General features: G+C 38.4%; 1 protein-coding gene across 2 annotated transcripts in view; it reads left to right on the top strand.

Annotated features, from left to right (window-relative positions):
* Positions 1 to 26,119, top strand: part of LOC137277704 (furin-like protease kpc-1) — a 201,887-nt gene that overhangs the window by 22,005 nt on the left and 153,763 nt on the right. For both annotated transcript variants that reach the window (XM_067809584.1, XM_067809583.1), the window contains exon 2: positions 23,567 to 23,665. In XM_067809584.1, coding sequence (XP_067665685.1) covers positions 23,567 to 23,665 — 99 coding nt within the window. The remainder of the gene's footprint in view (positions 1 to 23,566; positions 23,666 to 26,119) is intronic.

Below are 26,119 nucleotides of genomic sequence, written 5' to 3'. Positions count from 1 at the left end.
ATTTGTAGTTTGAAACCACACGTGGAAACTTTCAAGTAGTCCATTAACAAGTAAGGTATCGTTACTTGATAGCCCGAAATGGAAACTGACTTGTCCCACACATGGGGCGATGGGATTTTTGAACCCCTGTATGACAGTCACATATATAGACCTCTATCCCCTGTCAGAAGTGACTAATATACTTGATTCTATACAATCGAACAGTTAGTATTAACATTACCAAGTCTTCTTCGTACCCTGTAGTAAATATAACCATATCTGTTTACAGCCCTTGAAAGTCTATAAAAGTTGGTAAATCTAGATCCACATCAGTTTGTGAAAAAGAAAGATGTTTCCTAACTTCTTTTAACTGTATAACAATAATTCAAGAAGTATGTTTTCTGTAAAATATTTATATTACACAGATGAGATGCTAGTTTCCATACACCCACAATTGATAGTGTGATACAGGGAAGGTCATGTTGTGTCAGGCTAGTGTATTCATGGCAGTGTAAGATGGCAAAAACTGTCTGACTGGCAGAGCTGATCTGCAGTAAAGTTTTTCAGTTGCTGCTGTTTCTAGATGTGCTGCACGACCATATGGGAGTAATATTCTTGCCTGATGGAGGTGCATATGCCTTGTAACCTATTAACAGTGGAAATAATGAGTTTGTCACATGTAAGTCCGCTTGTTGTTAACAAAAAATTTTGACTTTAGAATTCTTGTACGGAAATGTTTGTTTTACAGTTTATTGTTCATGTCATGCTAAGTACATGTACTACTTGGTAAGTAATAGTATAGTTTGTACTATACTTGTATAGTTTTCTAATCATACATGATGTCGACGAATGCCCATTGTAGTGAAAGTATCACAATTCAGATACTCATTTAATCTTTACAGCTCCACTCTCCACATACTCATTTATTGCTCTAAATAATCTCATTATGTTTGCATAGGTTTGTTGGCAAGTGTGTTTTATCACTGGCAAAGCTGAACACATGTTCTAAAACTCCAAAACAAGTTTTCCTCACTTTTGGCAAGTCTAGTTTCTTTAATGTCCGAAAGCAAAGAGATTGTCTGGGCTTCTCATGCTTATCAGTTATTAATAGACAAATTATGAAACAAATGTGTAAGAGTTTACTTCCAAGACTAATAGGTTAGCATATATTTTTGATGCTTGTAAGTGTTTTTGCTCACATTCGTTACACCACACATGTCCAGTGGAGCAAACATGATGGGAAGAACCTGCACATCTCGCCAGGTGACTGGATGATCACAACATGAGGATCTGGATCCCTGGATGGTGATTGGCTAGAGTAAGGAGAGCAATAATGGAACCATTAAGGATCAAAGATGCTTCCTACTCCCTGAGAGTAGTCAATTGATGGTGATTATGGAAACACATGTTGAAGATAATAGACTCTCTGATCACAGTACGATGACGCTTTTGGTATTTTTTTGTGTCTCTCTTTCATGTTTGTCTTGGCGAAAACATTTTCTTGTGGAAAGATACTCCTTGTGCTTGGGCATACTCATTTTGTGATAGGTGTATTCCTGTAAGTTATCTTTGTAAACTAAATTACTGTTTATTTATTTCATGTAAGGTTGTACATGTTTTTGTCTTAGTGACCCGTGAAGGTCCCGGGGTAGAATAGGCCTTCAGCAACCCATGCTTGCCATAAAAGGTGACTATGCTTGTCGTAAGAGGCGACTAACGGGATCGGGTGGTCAGACTAGCTGACTTGGTTGACACATGTCATCGGTTCCCCATTGCGCAGATCGATGCTCATGTTGTTGATCACTGGATTGTCTGGTCCAGACTCGATTATTTACAGACCGTCGCCATATAGCTGGAATATTGCTAAGTGCGACGTAAAACTAAACTCACTCACTCACTCACTCATTTTGTTTTAGTTATTTGTATGGTTGTTGTATTATTAAAGAGGTTAAGACTGCAGTCGCCAGCTTATTAATCTTTTTATTAGACTGGTTTGGGGCATTTGTACTGCCAAGTCAATTATACACCACCAGCATGCATCAGTGTGTTGGGGCGATGGTTCTGTGTAGCATGTGAGTCATGTAAACTTCTGTCTCACACAATAGAGCTGAATGTCTGCTCCCAGTATAGATGCATTATTATTGTCCATGGTCTGGTAGTAAAATATTGATGTCAGGATAAAATGTCAAGATTTGACTCTGATGTCACTCAACTGACAGGTTTGATATGGACAATATTATGAAGGAATTATTGATTATCAGTCAAACTATTTTGTAGAACTCTCCCACCTATTATCATTCTCACCACTGTCACCCCCTCCTTACACCAGTGTTACCCATCTCCCCTCACAGTTGTCCATGACTTCCTCACATTACTTTCACCCCCTCCCTCGCACCCCTGTCACCCTCCTTACACCAGTGTTACCCATCTCCCCTCACAGTTGTCCATGACTTCCTCACGTTACTTTCACCCCCTCCATCGCACCCCTGTCACCCTCCTTACACCAGTGTTACCCATCTCCCCTCACAGTTGTCCATGACTTCCTCACGTTACTTTCACCCCCTCCCTCGCACCCATGTCACCCTCCTTACACCAGTGTTACCCATCTCCCCTCACAGTTGTCCATGACTTCCTCACATTACTTTCACCCCCTTCCTTGCACCCCTGTCACCCTCCTTACACCAGTGTTACCCATCTCCCCTCACAGTTGTCCATGACTTCCTCACATTACTTTCACCCCCTCCCTCGCACCACTGTCACCCCTCCAGCAGACCTGTAAGCACCCCCCCCAAACACATGCACTCAGAAACCCATTTCATCATCAGCCATATTGTTAGGACATCACACCTACACCCATGCTGAGTCCCAGCTGACAAGCTAGAGTATATAATTCATGCCACAGACAAGATGGGACTGTTGCCACCCACGAAAGTCTGTATAATTTTATGTAAGTGATCCATTTTTTCACATGATGCATTTAAAAAACACAATAAGTTCAATTAGAGGGTTAGGCCGTATTACTCCAGCTGAGAGTTCCCAAGGGAGATTTGTATTGCTTGATGAAAAATTTAAACCTTCTGGTTTAGGATCCAGAAACCTTTTAACCCAGTGTTGACAAGAAAATTCCCAGCTATATATTTTAGCTTTTGTACTGGTAAACCAATGTTAGATGTCCTTAAAAATACATATGTTTGGATTCTGCGAAAATGACACTTTTGAGTTTCATGTCTCAGGTAAATCCACACTGTCAGTGCATAGAAATCTGTAATGAAAAAGTCCAGCAACACAGTCACCTGGAGAATGATCCTTTGTCAGATAGTAGTCTTGTCGTGTAAACTTAAATTTTCACACCTGTCTGAAGGAAACTGTATTTACCTGTCAACCATATCCATATATCAACAATCATTCATCTAAGATTTATAGCATTTGTAATGTAAGTTTCATGTTTTTCTGTATCAGGACCAGAAATAATTTGTGTGATGATCAAGTTCCACATGAACAAATTTCTTTAGGAAATGGGAAGTATCAGTTTTACAATTACCAAATTTAAAGAAATACGAACAGATGAAGCAAGGATGAACATAAGTTATATGGAATCCAGGAAGAGAATCGATGTCTCAGTTAGAATGATATTCTCTTGGGTAGAGTTTATCAGTACGAGAAGGCACTTTGTTATCAAGACTAACATGTTCAGCTGATCGCAAGACATAAAGTCTAGGTATTAATTCAGAGTCGTCTCGAGGGACCCTGGGTTATTTACTTCAGTGTGGAAGAGTTATTAGAAATAGGGGTTACACTTGAATACCCAGTTAATTATTGATGCCTCGTTAGCTGTAATGGATCAATTGGTTGTAGTGACTAACGAGCTACATAATTAGGATAGGCTGATGAGGATGGTATGCTGTCATGATGTCATGGCTGAAGGTTAGTAATTGTGAGTCACGTCACCGGATCATCTCCTAGGGGTGGGGATGTCGTGAGTGTGTGGGTGGGGATGTCATAGGGGTGGGGTGCAGCATCTCTTTGGGTGGGAAATGTCATGAGTGTACCTTACTCAGTCAGGATGTTGTATGTGTGGGAATAGGGGATGTTGTGAATGAGGGGTTGCTGAAGACCAATCTAACACACATTTCCATAGGTAGAATCTTGTAGGGGTTGGAATCGGGTGCTGCAGAGAGTAGATGGGGATATTTTTTGTATAGGTGTAGAGGGTGCTGTAATGTGGGTAATGGGGGAAGGAATTGAGACAGTAATGCAGGTGGTGATTTTGTGGGTTTGCTTGGTGTGTATGCAGTCATGAAGGGCTGGAATTTTGTGGTTGTGATTGGTGTGTATGCAGTCTTGAAGGGCTTGGATTTCGTAGGTGTGATTGGTGTGCATACAGTCATGTAGGGCTTTTGTGAGAAGTAGGACTGGGAACTGGGTGTTGTAGTGTGTGTGTGTATTTTGTAAGTGGTGCCTGGGTAGGGGGGCTCAGGTGGAGTAACACATGGAGTAACGATGGTCTGATTGTGTGAGGGTGGTTGTAGGGTGCAGAAACCTGGGAGGGAACCTTGTGAGTAGAGGTACACTGGCCAGGGATTGATGCAATGGTTTGTGAACTGGAGGCTTCAGGTGGATACTTTAAACAAAGCTTATACTGATATGACTGTGTTGAATTAACATGACAAGCCAACACCAAGTCCCTGTAGTATCATTTAAGCAAACAGACACAGTCTTGTTAACATTGTTCCTGAGATTACCACACTATTAAAGGGCTTAGCACCAAGATTCCATTGTGAAAACCGATCGCATGTATTAGCAGGAAATCCCATACGTGGTGGAGACTTTGAATAAACATAGTGCATCTTCAACCAGTGAAGTAGGAAGCTGATAAGCCTGGAGGAAAGGGACTCAATCCAGGAGATGTGAGCCCCATGCTATAGTAGAGACACAGCAGCTTACTGTCACAATCTGACCAGGAAATCTGATCACCCTTAGAAGACAATACAAAGAAGGATTATTAGCTTTTTTATATATAGTTTTATACATAGTCTTAAAATAACTTGTAAATGAGCTCCATGCAAGGATCATGTTAGTCAAGTTTACTGAATTACTAACAGTTTTTATTGTAAGTCTCTTATGTGGACCCGTGAAGGTCCCGGGGTAGAACAGGCCTTCAGCAACCCATGCTTGCTATAAAAGGCAACTATGCTTGTTGTAAGAGGCGCCTAATGGGACCAGGTGGTCAGGCTTGCTGACTTGGTTGACACGTGATCGGTTCCCAATTGCACAGATCGATACTCATATTGTTGATCACTGGATTGTCTGGTCCAGACTTGGTTATTTACAGACCGCTGCCATATAACTGGAATATTGCTGAGTGCGGCGTAAAACTAAACTCACTCATTCACTCACTCTTATGTGTTTATGATGATGATGTCATATGTTGAATCAAGATGATGGGAGCATTTGCTACACTATTAATATTTTAATCATGCAGTCATTTGTAACTTTGTTTAAATGTTGTTTTAATGTTTAGAGAAAAAAATTATTAATAGAAGAAAAAAAATTGAAAAAAGATCATTATTTTCGTTAATGTAATCTAAAACATGGGCTTTAAATCTAAGGGAAAAGTGAGGTTTGAATTGCTAGCTTCTTTGAACAAGCTTAAAGAATAATTTTTATACATTAAGTTTCCGAAAAAGCATACTGTGAGTACAACGTATGTGGTCCCCCCTTATAGGTTAGCATGTTTGTTTTAGCTTTTTAATCTTGATTAAAGAGTGTTTTTAATACATAATGTGAAGTTAATGCCACTGTGTGTGCAAAAAAACTGCATTTGCCACCATAATTGTAATTTTCAACCATCCTATCCCATTTTATCAGATGTACAGATTGAGACCAGTCTGTACTGAATCATGTATACCACCTTCAAGGTATCATTTTCTAATCTGACATGATTTATTGCATGTTAAAAAGGTTTAATAAACGATATATAATTCATTACATTTGTTAGAGCATATATCACGGTCTGTTTAGCATATACATGTGCTTTTGATGATCTGTGCAAATTGCAAATAACCTCAATGCATTTATTTTCTATGGAGGTGTTTCATTACATATTCTAAAATGCGTTACACAAATCTTTAATATTCATTGCATGCTTGTCAATAGAGAATTTCGACAGGAGCATAATCTCTGAAGAAATATACGAGTGATGCCTAAAGCACGCAAATTGAAAGTGATATAGATTTTTTTGGAAGAGTATTGTATGATTGTAGGTGACGCTCGCACATTGGGGCTATATGTATTCAGGCTTGTTCTGGTTGTCGTTGGAAACAGCTTGACCCCTGCCCTGAGAAGATGCACTTCATTATACATGTGATGCTGCTTGCACTCAACCCTAAAGATTAGGTAGATGATGTTTAGAATTGCGGTTCACCTTTCCTGACAAACTGTCAAAGTGATCTCCGCATAGGCTTTATGTGGAGTCAGGATGAAAGTGTGGCACTGGTGACTGGGGCTGGAGGTTGGGGGTGGAGTAATCCCAGGTATTCAGCCTTTGTGTTTCACAGTTAATATTTAAAGTCAGCAGTCCATGGAATTTCTATTGGTATCTAATCATTCATGTATAAGCTTTCAGACTGCATTGCTGTTGGGCGAGAGACGTTGTGGAATCAATTCTGTTTGGTTGGAGTACCACTTGGTTATTTCTGGGTAGTGAGAATGAAAAATGATGATGAGAAATATGACTTGTTTGTACAGTCAAATTGATGGAAGTCCCCAGGGCTTCATTTAATAAATATGTGCAATCGGGATGTAAATCAATTTGTTGGAAACGCTTTATGATATGAATATTTTTATTGATTTTCTTTAGAAATGGTGAAGTGTGGTTATCAGTTTTGTAAAACTTGTTTCAGTTTTGAATTTGTATTCCTGTTATGTCTTTTATTATAGTCCATCATATATCTTCATTCTGATCCAATGTATTTATTCCAGTAGGGCAATGGTATGTATTAGGTCTATACTGCATTGTCTTCACTAACAGTCATTCATTGCTCAACCATCTTGGGGCGATGGGATAGCCTACTGTTTAAAGCATCCGCATCATCACATCGAAGGCCGAAGTTTGATTCCCCATATGGGTAACATATACGAAGGCTATATCTGGTGTCCACCTGATGCACTATTGCTGGAATATTGCAAAAAGGAGTGTAAAACTCACTCACTCAGTCGCTCAACCATCGTAAATTTCTTCAGCTGCTGAAAAAGTAGATGTTCTTTACATGTGTCCTTCAAGATCTTGGCTTGAGGCTCATTCTATAGAGGTTCAAAATGTAAACCTTCATTATATAACTGTTTTACTTTTGCCTCCACTGCTAGGAGACCTACTAGGTTTCTAATGGCTGTGACTGTAATCACATCAATCCATGCTTGAGGTCAGGCAATCCTAATTCCTAGGTTGTTCAGTATGACTGACATAAACAGTGAATTCTAGTCTTCCATATTCATGCACAGTCAACACTTCCATATTCAAACAAGAAATTTCATCAGTTCATTTCAGCAACAAATATGCAGCAAGATCCAGCATTGACATCAGTCCTTCGCATCAGATGCAACATTTTACAGCTGAACCAGAACACTGATCTCTTATACATCCCCCAAACTGCTTCACATGAATGCATCATCGTCCAGTACTTGTTCATTTGGATGTTGATTTCCCCGACACTTGGCCTTACGAGATAGATGATCAATACCGTGTTTGTCCAGACAAGTTTTCTCTCTCTTCTTGTATGTTCTACGTGGTGGCTCTGATGTACAGGATGGGGTAATCTTGTACACCACTGGAACAATCACTTGGTTATGTCTTAGCTTTTTATTAATTTAAATGCATTTGTTATTGGATGGGTGGTTGAAAGATAGATAAAATCTCTCATCACGTTTGTAGCTTGGGCCCAGTTTACACACTCTATCTCTTTTATTGACCATCTTGTTGGAGACAGCCATGGACCATGTGTTTACTGGTGAGGGATGGTGAAGACAGATTTCCTGGAATGGTCTAGCCCTTGGATTATCCTTCTTCCATTTGATCTTGACTGCTGCACAGGGGAATGAACAGGATACTGAATTGTGTTAAAACAGAAAGATATCTCTCTATACTGAGTTGAGAGATAGTGGAAATGTAGTTAATCCTTTTTTATGTTGTACATATTGCAATTATGTATAAAGGAATGGATTTAGCATACAGAAATGAGTTTTGCATGAAAGTTCAAATTTCGTATCACATTGTGGTGTTTTCACGTCTTAACCAATTCCGATGGATTCTTTGTTGACATCCTTAAGTCTGGCATTAGTGGACATATTATCATTTCTACTCATATGAGAGAATGTTGTTGTTTTTTTCATTTCTACATATGGTTGTTTCACCTTTTAATTATGTCGGTGAAATCCTTTTGTATTTAGGAATTGTTGGAGGGCTTGCACTTAGAAGACAAAAATGCTTACATTCGTAATTGAGAGTGCTGAAAACGTAGGTTTGATTCCTAATATGGGTAGAATGTATGAAGACCATTTCAACTTCCGTGATGTTGCTGTCAGATTGTACCCTTAGGGTTAACATGGTGGACGAGCTGGCTAAAGCTCTAGGCTTGATGTTGACGGGATCGAGCCCACCAGTGACCGGGTGTAAAATCCTTGGAGTCAACTTTGTGTGCAGACTCCTTCAGTGTTATCACAACACCTAGTGTGCAGTACACAACCCTGTGCACTTAAAAGAACCCACGAATCCATTGGTATATGACCAGATGGTGGCCACATGAGAACATGCAAGCATCTAGTTGCTTGGACAGCAATGCGCAATAAACTTGGACTACTAGTCCATCCAGCTGTGAATGGGTACCTCGTAAGGATGGGAAAGTCACATTAAATAAATAAACAGTGTATATTAGAGATCTACATTCCACACACACTGTGTGGGATTGTGACCCCAGATTTTAGTCCCTCTGGGTATTGGGTTGCCTGCACCAAATTGTAAACACACCATATGGTGTAAACCTTAAGCTACTTAGTGCTCTGGGAACTGAGGCTGTTGTAAAGTATTGGGTCTGATACTCGATGATCTTGGCACTGAGGCTCTGGTAAAGAACAGAGGCTGATATTTGATGATCTTGACACTGAGGCTATGGTAAAGAACAGAGGCTGATATTTGATGATCTTGACACTGAGGCTATGGTAAAGAACAGAGGCTGATATTTGATGATCTTGACACTGTGGCTATGGTAAAGAATAGATGCTGATATTTGATAAAGAACTGCATTTGTGTTAAAGAATAAGAATCCAGACCCAGGGACCTTGGCATTGAGGCTGATGGGATACTTCACAGTACTCTTGGCACAAAGGCAATGGCAAAGGATAGCCAAGACTCATAGTCAAGGACCTTGGTACTGAGGCTGTAGTCAAGGATTGGGGCAGGTACTCAATGATCTTGGCACTGAGACTTTAGTAAAGAATTGGGGCTTTTACTTTTCAGTCTTGGAACTGAGTCTTTGGTAAAGGAAAGGAGCTGATACTTAGCAAACTTGGCACTTAGGCTGTGTTAAAGAATAGGGTGTCTACTTTGTGATCTTGGCATTGAGGCTATGGTAAAAGAATGGAGGTTAAGATAGTGCTGAGTGTATGGTTCTGAACTGAAATTATGCAGCAATAACCCCATTATCACATCACTGTTTTCCACAGGCAAGTCCATTACATTACTTAGTTCAGCTTTTATGTACAACAGTGTAACATCATTGTCCTCTCCAAAGATTCCCCTGAATAATGTATGTCATCTGCACTACGGCAAGGCCTGTGTTAGGAACAACAGCAACTCTATTACTAATGAAACAAGCCAGGAAATACTGTTACTGTGCAGTGAAGGGTGGTATTGAGGGCTAATGGAACGTTTGTTGCCTCCTGTGTTCTCCTCTGGAATACATAGAGGCAGGGCCTGCAGCCCCTAGAGGTTTTCCTTTGATGAGATTGCCCCCGAGTGTGATGCTTCAGGTCACAGAAGTGGTATTGAGTTGTGGGCAAGTTTTGGTAGAGTCATGCTTCAGAGTTGCTGTTTGTTCGTCTCTGGGGAAATATTTGCTGTGAAGCAGAGAAGGGTTAATATCATTGTGTGTTATCTTTACTTACGGTTACTATGGAAATGAGAAATATGTACTAACAATCCCAGGAGTGGAGTCCTTTATCATGGAAATGGCAGCAGAATATTGAAGTATGGTTCCTTATGGAGCAGTATGAACTTGCTACAGCAGAACAGGGATGGAAGATAGGACGAGGATCAATGGAAAGCAGAATGTTATCAGACATGTCAAGAGAATATATAGTTGACTTTCAGTTTGACAATGTGTTTAACCACAGGCTATGAACCTGAAACATAACATACATGGGTGGTCATGGAATGCTTTCATGTTGATGTGTATGTTGGTCATTATGTGTAGTTGCGTGTAATTTATGAATATAAACTGAAGTTGTTGATGTGTGAAACATGTGACATGCATTTTCATGTTCTATGTAACCTGTGAAGATCCGGGTTAGAATTGGTCTTCAGTAACCCATGCTTGTCAGTAAGATATCATTTACTGGATTGGGTGGTAAGGCTTGCTGATTTGGTTGACATGTGTCATCTTATCTCAGTTATGTAGATCAACGCCCAGGCTGTTGATCACTTGATTGTCTGGTCCAGAAAAGATTATTTACAGACAGCTGTCATATAATTGGAATATTGCTGAGTGTGATGTAAAACTAAACTCACTTATTTATATTCTAAGTTGCATTAGCTCAAAAATATGGAAATACATTATTTCACAGACAGTGACATGAATTTCACACAGAAGTTTTGTAAATACTCTTCAGGATTATTTATTTAGAGCTATCACTGGTCAAGGAATCCTGCTTTCCGTACATTCAGGACATGGAAACACCTTTGTGTGAAACTCTAAGGAAATAGTTCGTCTCATTTAGAGGTTTGACACATCTGCATGGGAGTGCATTGGTGCTCAATCAGGACCACAGACACCTCACGTTGGACCCACTCGGGTCATCAAAATCAAATGGATGCAGACTTATTTTATTGTTACTCTTTACTTTTTAAAATCATTCAGTTGATGACATACCATGTATACCCGCGTATAATACAACCCCGCGTATAATGCGACCCCCCTCTACACCCCTTCAAAATCGAGGATAAATCATATACCCTGTGTATAATGCGACCACGGATGAAGCATGCACGAAATATCTCATGCTTTCATGTGCATTTGGTCCTTAAAACTAAATATGTGGTTTTGTTAAGAACATCTTGAAGTGGGGTGGTTGAGTAGCCTACTGGTTTAAGCATTCACTCATCACAGTCCTGGGTTTGATTTCCCATATGGGTGCAGTGAGAAAGTCCATTTGTATTGTCCCTGGAATATTTTAGAAAGAAGCATTTAACCCAGCTCACTTACTTGCTGAGATGGTGCTTGCCAGTGATATCCCCCTGGGGATAACTATCTCAGAGATGGTTGTTCTGTCACCTGTCATACTTTGTTTTTTGCCTGCATGGCCATAGGGATGTCACCAAATTGAAAAAACAACAACCATAATTCACTATTTCTTCTTTCCCAGTTCTGACCAGCTAATAAACAAGGGATGAAATGAAACCCTTTTCTCTCATTAATGGCTGTTTAAGAGGGTGTGCCATTCTTAAAGGGATGTAATTCAAGTTAATATCTTCATGGCTATATTAAATATTTATATTTGTGGTGATTACATTAGGATTGTGGTTTACACCACATGGCATGAAACTGTTGGGTTGTTTTGTTTCTTGAAAGGCAGGAATTCAGCTGTTGTGGCAAGTGGCCGCAGGCAGGATGTTTATGTGTGTGATAAATGAGAGAGAAAAAGTTAGAGAGACACTTGAGAAATATGTTGTACACTCCGTAAATAATGTCATTGAATGTTTTGACACTCCATGTGGCTGGATGTAAACCATAAATTTATGCAGAAAAAAACTGACATAGTTTTTGAGAAATGTGAAAAAGCAAAATGGTTTTTCTGGGATCATGTGAATCTGTTTTTCTTGATCCATAATATCGTTATTTAAGTGTCAACAAAGATGTTTAAAGAGATGCTGTTTGCTTGTGTGGACATGGTGCATACTGAACTACTAGAACAACTAGAAATGCTGAGAAATGTTTATTTCATGTAACAATTTGAGATTCTAATGGACTGTCTGAGACGGTAAACATGTTTCTATTTTTGAGGATGTATGGTAGCCTTATGTTTGCTGTACACCTCTTTGTTGAATTTTGACTGTATGCTGGCATATTTTATGTCTACTTATTTACAGTGATGAAGTGTTACCACCTGTGATCAGATAATGTAAGTCAAATCATTAAACACAAAGCATTATTTATCAAAATGTGAATTCATTCTCTTTTTACAAAAATTTGCATACTGTTTATGACAAAATTGTTTGAGTGAAAATCTGTGTGAGCTATATGAAGCATTTATGTGACATCAGGGCACTTCAAGATTGTATGAAACCGCTGGAATGTGGATGAATGCTGAAAGTTTTGGAAAGTCCATCAATAACAAGCAATATATCCATTCTATCAAAACATGTCACATTTACCTATACAAGTAGTTATGATTCTCTTTCGAAGAATGTCTTGTCCATATTTGGTGTAAACACTTTGGAAAGTTCAATACTATTGATTATGCTCAAACACAAAAGTATTCTCAACATGAGAACTTCTGTTTGTCTCTACAGTATTTAATGCAGCTTGCAAAAAGTATATCAAGATTGCACATCATCGCTTTCGTTTTTCATTTGGAAAGTTAGATTAAACTTAAAATGTTCTTAAGCTATCTTTGAGAAAGTTAAATGTTCTGAAAACAGAAAAGCAGACATACTTTATGTTTCTGATCTGGGATTGAGATATGGTTAGCTGAAAAATCGAAAATAAAGGAAGATAAAATTGATGACATTAGCTTCACATTTTGGAACAGCTCCAGAATCACAACAATGGAAGACAAGGAAAATCAAGTTCTGTGGGTAGTCAACTATTTTGTTATAGTGGATGTGACTCTCAAGGAAGTGAAAAATAGACAAATTCTGAACATAGAAATAATAGCAGTAATGTAATTCACCAGGTTGCAAAATAGACTCAAGTAGCTTGCTATGGAACAAGGAGACACATGATATTCATGTTATAGGTTTTGACAGTGGTTATTGTTTGAGAGTGCTCAAGACAGGTTGTGTTTATGGTAGATAAATTATTACTGACGTTAAACATGTGGTATGCATGAAAAACCTGCATATTCATAGAGTGTCATCTGGCACAGTAGAATTTTAAAAAGATATATGTATAACTGTTGGTTGAAAAATGACAGTTTTAAGAACATTTTAGACATACTACTCAAAGGAAGGCTGTAATGTTTGTGGAACAATCATTATTGATGTTGAACATGTGGATTGTATGAAAAAAATGCATATTCAGTGACAATTATCTGGGACAGTATAACTTGAAAAAGGTAAAACTATGACTGAAAAATTGCAATTTAAGAACATGTTAGATACAATAAAGAAAAGAGAATCACAGAAAAGCCATTTTTTTTTTAAGTTGTGTGTCATCATTTGGCACATATTCACTTTAAAAAAATTGGTGAAATGACAGACTAAATCATATGTTCCTTGACTTATTTTGAGTAGCATATTAAAGCAATTAAATCTCTTTGCTTGTATTTTGTTGCAGTGCTGGCTAAAGATCTGTTCCAGCAACTAGTTCTAACAGCATTCCTAAGCACATGTTGATCGTTACGGCAACTAGTGCAGTAGGTAGAGTTCTTGTAACGCAAATCAGAAACCTGGTAAAACTCTTTAACTTCACGCATATTTGAATTATGTGCATTGAATGAGAATAACGTGTGAACATTTCTAAACACCCGCCAGCGTTGAACTTCTTACGAAACATTTGTCGATTTTCCATGTTGATGTATACTTGTGTAGAAGCCACTCGTCCTCCTTCCCAATTGCCATGTTCTATTGATTACCTCTGATGCCTCTAGGTTGATTTCATTTGAATATATCCCAGAATCTTGGCCATCTTCATCTATTTTATCTGGCATTCCAAGGTTGAATAGCCAACATGATGTATATTACTACCATTGCATCGTGCAATGAATAATCTATACTTCGGAGCAGTGACGTGGCAATTGTGCTTGTAATGTTGTAGGTCTGTTATTGGCAAGTTTGCTGTGAAATTCCAGAAATGGAGCGTGTAAATTTGTCAAGTGAGGCTTGTTTTTATTTACATGGATTTTTTCGAAGACACATTTTTGAGGTTTAAGACTTCAAGAAAAAAACGCTTGGTTACATAAGAGTATCTTGTTAGTTTGTGACGATATGTGACGGTAAGTTCAGGAGTTTTTATATATCAAATGATTCTCCTTCAAAATGTGACTTTTGACTTTTACCTGCAAATACTTCAACCTTAATTTTAATGTATTCAACACCAAAATCCTGTTGTAAAATGAATAAAACAGGTGGTATTTTTTGCTCATTACATGATGTCATGCATCTGGTTAGCTTTTGATGCTAGTTTCATGTGTACAGCCGTGAATATACACATCTGTACAAGAAGCTGAGATGGGTTTGTAATGGATGCCAGTGGAGACTGGTAACTTTGTCAAGATGTGTCACATCAAGATTGTTCTGCAGGAACCATCTTCTCTAATGGAGGCCAGTAGAACAACTCTATTATTTCCATGGAGAACATGTAGTGTTTTTAATCATAAGTTGAACAGTATGGGAAACATGGACCCGTTAGCCTCCAAAGCTGGTTCTGAGTTATCACAGCTCAGGCAGGATCCTGTGGTAGTGGTCCACTTCTGAGATCCGACTTCTCAAAACAAACATAAGTCTGAGTTTTGACTTAAGTTAGAGTTTACACTCAAACTTGAGAAAACGGAGGAAAATGCATTTTCCAGAATGTACAGAAATCAATATCAAACACAAATGTTGTAGACACTTTGAGTCTGGTGGATAGATTTCTAGAGTTGATTGGTCTTTTTTATTAAAAGAATGCAGTTGAGTTTAAAAATTTTGAAATTTGAGTATAAACTTTATTTTTTGTTTTGAGAAATCAGGGCCAAGTGTGTCCGTATCATAGTCCTCCTCCTGTCTACCCTAGGTCCTAGTTTGAATCCTATCTGAGATATTTCATATGTAAGCATTGTACTCCTGCTCCTGACTACACAAATGGACATCAGTTTTATTTCAGTTAGGCTTTCTTCTGTTTGCCTTGATAATACTGCTCAGAGTCAAGTTAAACCATAAGTCATTCATGTATTCTATATCTCGAGAGATAGTGAATGACGTAGCATCTGCATTTATTGAGTTAATTTCAATATAGGGTTATATATATCAGCTGATTATGATATTAATATTTAGTCTTCGGCCCAAATGGAGTCTACATCACATACCTTGTATACCTTTTAATATGTATCCAGTATGTTTTTCAGTTGGGTCCCAGATTTAAATCATATATACTGGACAAAAATGGTTAAGGATATGGGTATGTATTTTGAAATTATGAGTAATGATCTATCTACTTACTATCACTGATAAACTATCAATCATAAACATACCAATATCCTTTACATATTTTGTCCAGTATAGTTCTTAAGGGTATTTTGAAGGAGAAGTGAAGATAGATGATGTAGTATGCTGGGACGGAATATGGAGCTACTTTTTCAACAAGAGAAAATACACAAATACACAAGAAAGACGAGACAGAACTTTGTCAATGGTAGAAACAGCAAAACATCAGAACCAGTAAATTAACTAAAGTGAGTGTGAGTGAGTTTAGTTTTACGCCGCACACAGTCTTTGTGAAGAAAACCCAATTGGTTCTTAAAATGATGTTTAGATATTTTCTTTGGCCCCACAAAATTTAAGGTAGGTAGCAGGTGAAATTTAAACACCAATGAACCCGCCAAGCAGATGAAAGAGAAGGTAGCATTGCATCAACAATATTGTAGCTGTACATCAGTCCTGCAAAAGAATGGATTGGGTCATTTATAAAACCTGTATAGTAGATAAACAGATGAAAGATGAACATACCATTGGTTATGTCAATGCATCTACTGACCCATCACTGTTCTACTCTCAGTGGTGTTTTGTTCTTGAGAACATACTTCACACTCACTGACTTAGGGACAAAGGTAAACCCCCCCAAAGATTGCCAAATGAGGGTTATTATGACAGTCTTGACAAACAGCCAGTGATATTTTTCTGACCTTGGTATAGGACTGACTTCTTATTGCTTGCTGCAATCTTTAACATTGAAGGCAGTGAAGAGTATTAATAGAATGCCTGTAAACAAGAGATGAATTTGCGTTTCATATAAATAATCTGGACGAAGTTGCATCAACGATAGCAGTGTAGTATCGTTATTCATCTTGCGATAAATTGATGTTTGCATAACATTTGATATTTCTCCCAGTAAGCGCACAGGCATGTGTGCATTAGCCAAACCTTCCAAGCACTTACAATCTATGGCCTGATGCCATTACTCACACGTTGTAAACGATCGATTTACTACGAATTTGGGGTCAGGTGTCTCGGCCATCTTTGAACTTCTTTCTGAGTGGAGTCGGTTAGACTGGGAGGAGAGCTGCCTACGATGTAACCAGTGATTTTGCTTCACTCTGCTTGGAATTGCTCAGCTGGTTCAAAGTAGTCTTCAGACGCTGTGTAGAATTCCTCCGAGATTCAAATGTGTTTTGAAACTCTTTTCTTCTGTGAGATAGATTAACGCAAATTTCCAGCCAAAAGAAAGAGACAAGTGTCTGTCATGATGATGGCCGTGGTGTCACAACTGCCGAGACTCATAAATAATGCACAGCATCTGTCAAAAGACTTGTACATATCTAAGACGTTCACTTATTGTGACAATGCTTGTTTTATATCCTTGAATTATTAATGTCCCCATTTTCCCATCTCATGGCGTGCCAGTGTGCACAGGCACTCACACTGATTACGTTGATAGAGCAAATTCGTTTTTCTTGTTGTCAGCAAAATTTGTGGTCAGGATATTGAAATTAGTTCCTTGCTATCAAATGAAATCAATAAAATCCTCCAAGGTTGATAGATTTTAATGTTAAAAAAATTCTGTCAGTTTTATTGGGGACAGAATTCTTACATTTATAGCCCATTCGGCAATGTTTAGTGCCTGTCTGCATAACCTGTGGCTCCTATATTGGGAGTGCGTTTCAATAATGAAGATATATTTTGAGATTTGATCTTCTTCTCCTTTAGCTATACAGCACAAGCAGCTCAGTTGGGTATGAAACTGTAAAAATGCCAGATATCCCTTCGTAGTCTTCCACATGGGAGGGATGTGACCCCAAAATGGAGTTCAGGGGATTTCTATGCAAATATTGTTTTCTTGTAACTCAACCCATGTAATATTATTACCACATGTTGAATAACAGAGGACATATTCCCCACCTCCTTCTGGTAATGCATGCATTGGCAGGTGTCGGTGACAACAGAGTCCTTGTTCTGACCTTCACCTTGCTCTAGGTCAGTGATGTGTTGAGTGGCTGGGTTATTGGACCTGTTCAGTTTACACGCAAGACCATTCAAAAGTAGAGCACTTTTCATACAGGTTCCTTGTCACAGAGGCAACATAATATTTGTTGATTCTTTTTGGAATGGTTTTGTGTTACAAACAATGACTTAGGAGTGTAGCCTGTTTGTAGACTAACGCTTCTAGTTCCTGAATATATGTGTTTTTGATAGTAACGTATAAACCCATGAGCTGTGAACCTAGTCAAATCTAGACTTCCTTCATGTAAGACTTTAGCATTGCTGGAAGGACCAGGCAGCAGTGGAAATAATGTGGTTCAGGGACTGTGAGACAAACTACCTGTTTCGTAGTGTACTCAAGTATGTTGAAACCTTGTTTCCGTGCCAATGAACACATTTGATATATTTGGAAATTCTTTAGTCATACCACAGAATCAAAATCTTGGTTAAAAATACTTTACAAAATGAAGGAACAGAATAGACCTTATGTCCTTGTACCCGATCAGGATCACAACATCAATCATTAGAATGTCAGGCACAACTCTGTTTACTGTTGTTTACTGTTGTTTACAAGCCACTGTATGAATAACTGAAATAATGCTCAGTGTGGTGTTAAACAACACACAACTTGAACAATCTCCTGCCTAAAAGGTTAGTGACAAGATTTGGAGGTGAAATGTTCAAACCATTATGTTGCTTATACTCAATACCCTGTCTAAACTGTTGTCTCAGATGTTAGTGTGAATAATTTTTCACTCATCTGAATTTGTTAAAACCCAAAGGGAGACAACCCACCATGCTAAGTAGAATTGAATGAATATGTAATTTCATGCAGTTCAAATGTTACATATCTCCTGTGTTTGCATTGTGCACATTAGCAAAGCGTTGAATAAGTCATAGACATGATGCTGGCATTCTGTTTGCATCCCTGTCCATCTTTCTTGCATGTTTATGATGGTGTTAATGCATCAGCCTGCTGAAGGTGACATCAAACACCAAGTAGTGGCAAAACTCATATGTTGTGTTGACTGCTGGTCTACCTCAAGCCTTTTGATTACGAAACAGCTTCATTTTATATTAGGTAACATGGTTGGGTGTAAGATTGTTTAACAATGTGAATGCTTCAAAAGATTGGAATGAAAGAAAACCAAAGATGAGTGAGGGGGGTTAGTTTTACCTTGCGTTCTAGCAAAATCAGAGCAGGGGACACCAGAAATGAGCTGCACAAGTTGTACCCATATGGGGAATCGAACCTGGGTCTTTGGCGTGAAAAGGCAAGACTTTAACACTAGGATACCACACTGCCCCTTTAAGGTATGGGAATGTAGGTAATAGTGTTAATCCTCCTTTCATCAGTATGATGTGGTAAGATCATATTATGGTTATGATATATAGATCTGTATGAATACATATAACCAAGCATTCCAGTTGTAAAATAAATATATGCATTGTTTACATCCTTCCTTCTTGAGTGAGAGATGTGCTGTAGTTCTGATGGTGGAATCTACCTGAGGGTGTAAGGAGATTGAGTTGAGTTTTTGCTGCTTTCAGCAGTAGTCCATCAATATCATAGCAGGAGACATGGGCTTCAGACATTGTGTCTGTGTGGGGAATCAAACCTGGGTCTTCTGAGTGATGAGTGGATGCTTTAACCACTTGGCTACCTCAGCACAGACAAAGATAATGGACATTTATGGCATCCATGACTGTAAGAGTAGAAGCTCTGTGTTGGTTGTCTGTAGATCAATATCAGGCTGCTGATATTATTTCATCATTCTTCACGGACTTTCATCATCACTGAAACTGTGAACTCATTCGATCCAGTATAGCCCATGTCAAATTATTCTTCAAAGAATGTCTTTGATCAAGTTTTATGTCACTATTATCATTTTTATGCATACTAATCTGTCATTGGATGTGGATGGGACATAATCAGCTACTTTTCATCCTGGGATTTAATCTGAATATTTTATTTATCCCATTGTTGTGATGTATTTGTTCCATTAATGGCGCCTATGGAATGTGTGGGTATTTTAAGGAGATACTCGAAACTTGTGATGGTGCCAGTAGATCTTGCACAAGTTAGAGGGTAGTTGTGTCTCAGTCCCAGAACCTCGTTATTATTCTAGTCACAGTGATGAGGATCTGTTTCCTTCCACACTGGATAAAGATGATTCCCTCCAAAATAATATAGTCATGACTGATTAACCAGGGATGAAAATATCACAGAAAGTATCATCTGACCCAGTTGTGGAAGGCGCCACTGTTTTCTGTGTAGAGTTGGTATGCTGACAACCTGTGTTATACTGTACATGCTATTGATGGGAATTGGTTGAAAAGGCACAATTTATAATTTGTTTATCGCCAATTAACAAACATTGGCAAAAATTTGTAAGCATAATTTTTCAGATTTTTCTATTCAGATTGTTACTGCAGATAAGTATAATGTGGTTCTCAGGGGTTTTCTTTTAGTTAGAAACTTTACAAACAGCAGTTCTAAATTACACATCCAGTGTAAAATGATGCAAGTCATGTGGAATATGTGATCACGATTTATGTCCCTGACAAGTGTGTCCAATATTATTTGTGTTCAATTATGAGAAAACGTGATTGATTGCTTGGTCATTTGGTCACTGCAACCCATCTTCGGGTTTTTGTCACTTAACTGGAACACCATTTATACATACTCTTACAGAGACATTAAACCTAACACACTCACTCACTCACTCAGTTTTGAGACACAATAATTTCTAGACAAATTTACATCAATCTAAACTGAATCATTCAAGTGAATTAACACACCAGTATGGTAGGTTTCAAATGACTTGAATCAAACTTGCTGGAACTTTAATTGGTCCTGTAATGCCCTTTAATTCTATGCCAAAATGCCAGTTGGAGTGGGAGTGCTATTAATGTATCAAATTTTCTCACACTGATAGCAAAATGTGCCTTTTTAGGTAGGAGCAGAGCTATATTGACATAGCAACCTGCATGGAGGGGCCACACAATATGATTCTCGGGGGATTATTATAGATAGCCAGCCTGTGTAAACAGCCACACTAGTATCATGATGAGGTACTGTAGAAGGACATGTGGGTAGTGCGTATCACTTGCTACCAGAGCGTGATACAGACTGAGTTTTTCACCCTGCTTGTTATAATCTGTTTGCTTGGGTGTACTGAACTTTGTGGTTGGTGAGGACAGGTAGAAGAATTTCGGGATAATTCATTCAGATTACACTGTGATCACTTGTAATTAGGCTGGGCAGGAGACGAGAGCTGGTGTCATGATATGTTTCTGGTGTGGTGCTTTTATGTTCCTTAATACTCCAGCTACAATGAAGTGATGAGATGAGATGGAGTGATACGGATGGGTGAGGATGGCAGTGACTCTATGGCAGGGACTCGGCTTGTCAGTGAAATGTTGCAGGTGTTCTATCTAGACATGTGGATTACCCTCTTTTGTTGGGGGTGGTGGGGTAGCCCAGTGGTTAATGCTTCAGCTCAGTAGGCCATGGATCTTGGATTGGGTTCACTGTGTAGAGGCAATGACATGTCCGGAGTTCCCCAGCTGTAGTTTTGCTGAAATATTGCTGAAAGGGGTGTCAGGTTAAGTTGTGAAGTAAACCTCCCTTACAAAGTTTGTTGGCAAAACTATTTTTGATTAGTATCACAGATATGTAGTGTTATGAGTTCTCATACAGTTAAGAAGATCTGAGGATCACAAAACATGTCATTAACTTAGGAAAGATAACTTTACTTGAACACAAATCATCATTGGAGAGTTCACAATGTTGATCTGACAACACCCCATTGTTACAGCCCTTTTGAGCAGTGCCATCCCGAAAGTGCTCCAGTGAGAAGAAAGGAATGATAAACAATAGCAATCAAACATATTAAAATTTTCAGAAATAAGATATTTTAAGAAATAAGATTAAGATATTCTTAATTCAGAAAATCAATGCCCATGTCATTGTAAAAAAAAATAGATAAAATAGATAAGTATATTCCATCTTTGAAGGTCATGTAGAAGTGGAAAGAAAAAGAGAGATTTATGGATGCCTACTTCTTTGTTGTGGATCCTTTAGGAGTTTATGCTTGCTCCTTCATCAGGTGGGGAGTTGGTTTCCATGGTGAACTAGGATGCTGTGCGATGAGATGTTGTAGCAGGTGGTTTAAATAATTTTGGTGAGCGATGGTGGTGAAGATGTTGTCAACTTTGCATTGTCAACATTGTGGTGCCAGCTGAGATGTTGGAATGGGGCATTTCAGAGGGATGTTTCTTTGAAGAATGTCATGTAGATCCTGAGAGACAGAGGGAACCCATGGGGAGTTGGAACTGATAAGGTCCAGATGGTTGTACCTGGTATTGACCACGTTATTGTTGTGAAGTTCTTTCACCTGATGAAGGAGCAAGCATACATTCCAAAACATTGTATCCACAACAGAGAAGTCGACATCCATAAATCTGGCACCATTCATGAATTGGAAAATATTCCTGTATTGATTTTTGTTAAATCCCAGGAAATGTTCACAAATGTCATGAACAATGACAAAATGTCATATAAATAAGCGTTGATGGTTATGTCTTCTATTTAAAACCTTGACCCCCCAAAATCCCCAAACTGTTGCATTTCTTATGCTGTTCAGTATGTCATTTGATCATTTATATAACCCTAAAAAAGTTCCTCATTACGTGGTAAATATTTAGTACATTATCATCAAATGATAAATTGGCAAAATTAATGACCAAACTTTTGTTCATATAGTGTTTTTAATCAGGGATTTCCGTATGCTCTTAATCCATCACCATATAGATAACAGTAGATTAGTCCAACACAGAGACACACAACATGATTGAGTGACTCAATAAGATATCAAGTTACTAATTATTTCTCTCTGTGGTCAAGAAACGGTAAGAGGTGGCGGTAACACACACCAACAGGAAGTGACACGGGTTAAGAATCAATCAAATAGTTGTCCATTACTGTTCATTTTATGAAGACTGTCGACAATAAATATCATCATGTTAGTGATATCTCATTTCCTGGGAATTGTGGTATATTTGACTTCTGAGGAGTATAAAACCTTGTGGCAACTGTAAATGTCAGGTGTTCGTCTGATTCTCATTCAGTTTACAAATGTGGGTAGTGTGGCTATCAAGCAAGTGCAGTATTGGTGCATGTTTCTTTGGCCATTAAGTTATGTTCCATCTTACATTTTCATTTCTGTTTCACACTCCGGCCAGTAACTGTAGTGTGTAACACGTGAGTTAGAATTATGCAATGAATCATGATTTAGAAAAAGTGAGTGTATAAATACCCACCTCTTGTTTACCTTTGTTGGTGAAAAGTATATCATATTTTTCAAAGTATATAAATAGTCACCAAAAGTGTATCTTTTTTGTCAACTGTTATCTGGAAATACAATATTGAAAAATATATCGCTTTCAACATGGAATATTATGCAATTTCTGGCTTAAAGTTGTGACGTATCTCTCACTCACATTCTCACTCAGAGAGAGAGAGACAGAGAGAAAGAGATGTGTGAATAACATGTATATGTCAAAGTAGAGACTGCAATTTGGTAGAATCAGAGATTCTACCAGAAGAAATTGCAATCTGAGTCTCTACCAGTAGAGATTGCGATTGGAGTCTCTGGTGGTTGAGTCTCCAATCCTACTCGTAGAGATTGCAATCAGAGTCTCTACTGGTAGAATCTCCGAACCTACTAGTACAAACTGCAATCCGAGTCTGCATTGAATTGTCAATTTCCAATTCAACTGGTAGAAATGCTGATTTATCTGTGGGAATAATAATATGCATTTTACTCAGGTGTAGGCTGTTTCCAGTTAGATACATTTATTGCAATATTCACACATCTTTCTTGTAAAAAAGGTAACAGTGAAGATAGCAATAGTACTTAACTGAAAAGCGAGCAGTGTCGTTTGTTCTTGATCCATTTGGTTTTCTTCTTTTTTCAGATTATGACAGATTATTACCATTTTCAACATAGAAAAGTTGCCAAAAGGTCCACGTATCCAAGCTCATTTTATCACAGAAATTTAGCATCAGATCCAAATGTAAGTATGCTTATTTTCACATAACTTAGTTTCTGTCAAAGGTGAGGTTTTAGCCAGAATGGCATCAGACCCATCTGTGTCAAGCTAATGCTGCTCTTGCATGGATGAAATGTCAGTTCTACAACTCCTTTTGTATCTGGGTTATTGAACTGTTAAAATTATCCCAAGATGTAACTTTGTATTTTGGTTTGAAGAGCATGGGCGCCCCCAGCTTTTACACATTTTTTGGTTCAGATATTAAGTGCCAGCTTTCTTGGTTAGACGTTTACACTTACTGTGTGTCATTTTCACTGCAGTGTTGTTATTTTCAGCTTTGGGAATTGATATTTATGTTGAAGTAACTGTTACCTTGTTTGTTTCTGAATGACAACTGAGAAAAACAGGACACCTGAACATACACTGTTTCCCAACGTTGTGGATCATGATAGGAGTATGGATATAAGGGAGTTATATGGTGCTGGACCTTCAATGTATTGGATATTTTTAACTAGCAGACCTAGGAAATATTATTATTGACCAGTGGACCTTTCACATGTTGGACCAGTGGATCTTCTCAAGTATTGGGCATCACTGACCAATGGATCTTCTCAAGTAAAAGACAGTACAGACAAATAGATCTTCTCAAGTATTGGGCATTATGGACCAATGGATCTTCTCGAGTATTAGACAGTACAGACAAATAGATCTCATCAAGTATTGGGCATCACTGACCAATGGATCTTCTCAAGTATTAGACAGTACAGACAAATAGATCTTCTCAAGTATTGGGCATTATGGACCAATGGATCCCTTGAGTATTGGACATTATGGACAAGTGGATCTTCTCAAGTATTAGACAGTACAGACAAATAGATCTTCTCAAGTATTGGGCATTATGGAACAATGGATCCCTTGAGTATTGGACATTATGGACAAGTGGATCTTCTCAAGTATTGGGCATTATGGACCAATGGATCCCTTGAGTATTGGACATTATGGACAAGTGGATCTTCTCAAGTATTAGACAGTACAGACAAATAGATCTTCTCAAGTATTGGGCATCACTGACCAATTGATCTTCTCAAGTATTAGACAGTACAGACAAATAGATCTTATCAAGTATTGGGCATTATGGACCAATGGATCCCTTGAGTATTGGACATTATGGACAAGTGGATCTTCTCAAGTATTGGGCATTATGGACCAATGGATCCCTTGAGTATTGGACATTATGGACAAGTGGATCTTCTCAAGTATTAGACAGTACAGACAAATAGATCTTCTCAAGTATTGGGCATTATGGACCAATGGATCCCTTGAGTATTGGACATTATGGACAAGTGGATCTTCTCAAGTATTGGACATTATGGACAAGTGGATCCCTTGAGTATTGGACAGTACAGACAAATAGATCTTATCAAGTATTGGGCATTATGGCCCAATGGATCCCTTGAGTATTGGACATTATGGACAAGTGGATCCCTTGAGTATTGGACATTATGGACAAGTGGATCTTCTCAAGTATTAGACAGTACAGACAAATAGATCTTCTCAAGTATTGGGCATTATGGACCAATGGATCCCTTGAGTATTGGACATTATGGACAAGTGGATCTTCTCAAGTATTGGACATTATGGACAAGTGGATCCCTTGAGTATTGGACAGTACAGACAAATAGATCTTCTCAAGTATTGGGCATTATGGACCAATGGATCCCTTGAGTATTAGACATTATGGACAAGTGGATCTTCTCAAGTATTGGACATTATGGACAAGTGGATCCCTTGAGTATTGGACAGTACAGACAAATAGATCTTCTCAAGTATTGGGCATTATGGACCAATGGATCCCTTGAGTATTGGACATTATGGACAAGTGGATCTTCTCAAGTATTGGGCATTATGGACCAATGTATCCCTTGAGTATTGGACATTATGGACAAGTGGGTCTTCTCAAGTATTAGACAGTACAGACAAATAGATCTTCTCAAGTATTGGGCATTATGGAACAATGGATCCCTTGAGTATTGGACATTATGGACAAGTGGATCTTCTCAAGTATTAGACAGTACAGACAAATAGATCTTATCAAGTATTGGGCATCACTGACCAATGGATCTTCTCAAGTATTAGACAGTACAGACAAATAGATCTTCTCAAGTATTGGGCATTATGGACCAATGGATCCCTTGAGTATTGGACATTATGGACAAGTGGATCTTCTCAAGTATTGGACAGTACAGACAAATAGATCTTATCAAGTATTGGACATTATGGACAAGTGGATCTTCTCAAGTATTGGGCATTATGGACCAATGGATCCCTTGAGTATTGGACATTATGGACAAGTGGATCTTCTCAAGTATTGGGCATTATGGACCAATGGATCCCTTGAGTATTGGACATTATGGACAAGTGGATCTTCTCAAGTATTAGACAGTACAGACAAATAGATCTTCTCAAGTATTGGGCATT

This window comes from Haliotis asinina, chromosome 3 (genome assembly GCF_037392515.1).
Source record: "Haliotis asinina isolate JCU_RB_2024 chromosome 3, JCU_Hal_asi_v2, whole genome shotgun sequence".
In the NCBI taxonomy this organism is placed as follows: Eukaryota; Metazoa; Mollusca; class Gastropoda; order Lepetellida; family Haliotidae; genus Haliotis; species Haliotis asinina.
This window is presented reverse-complemented; position numbering and strand designations above follow the sequence as displayed.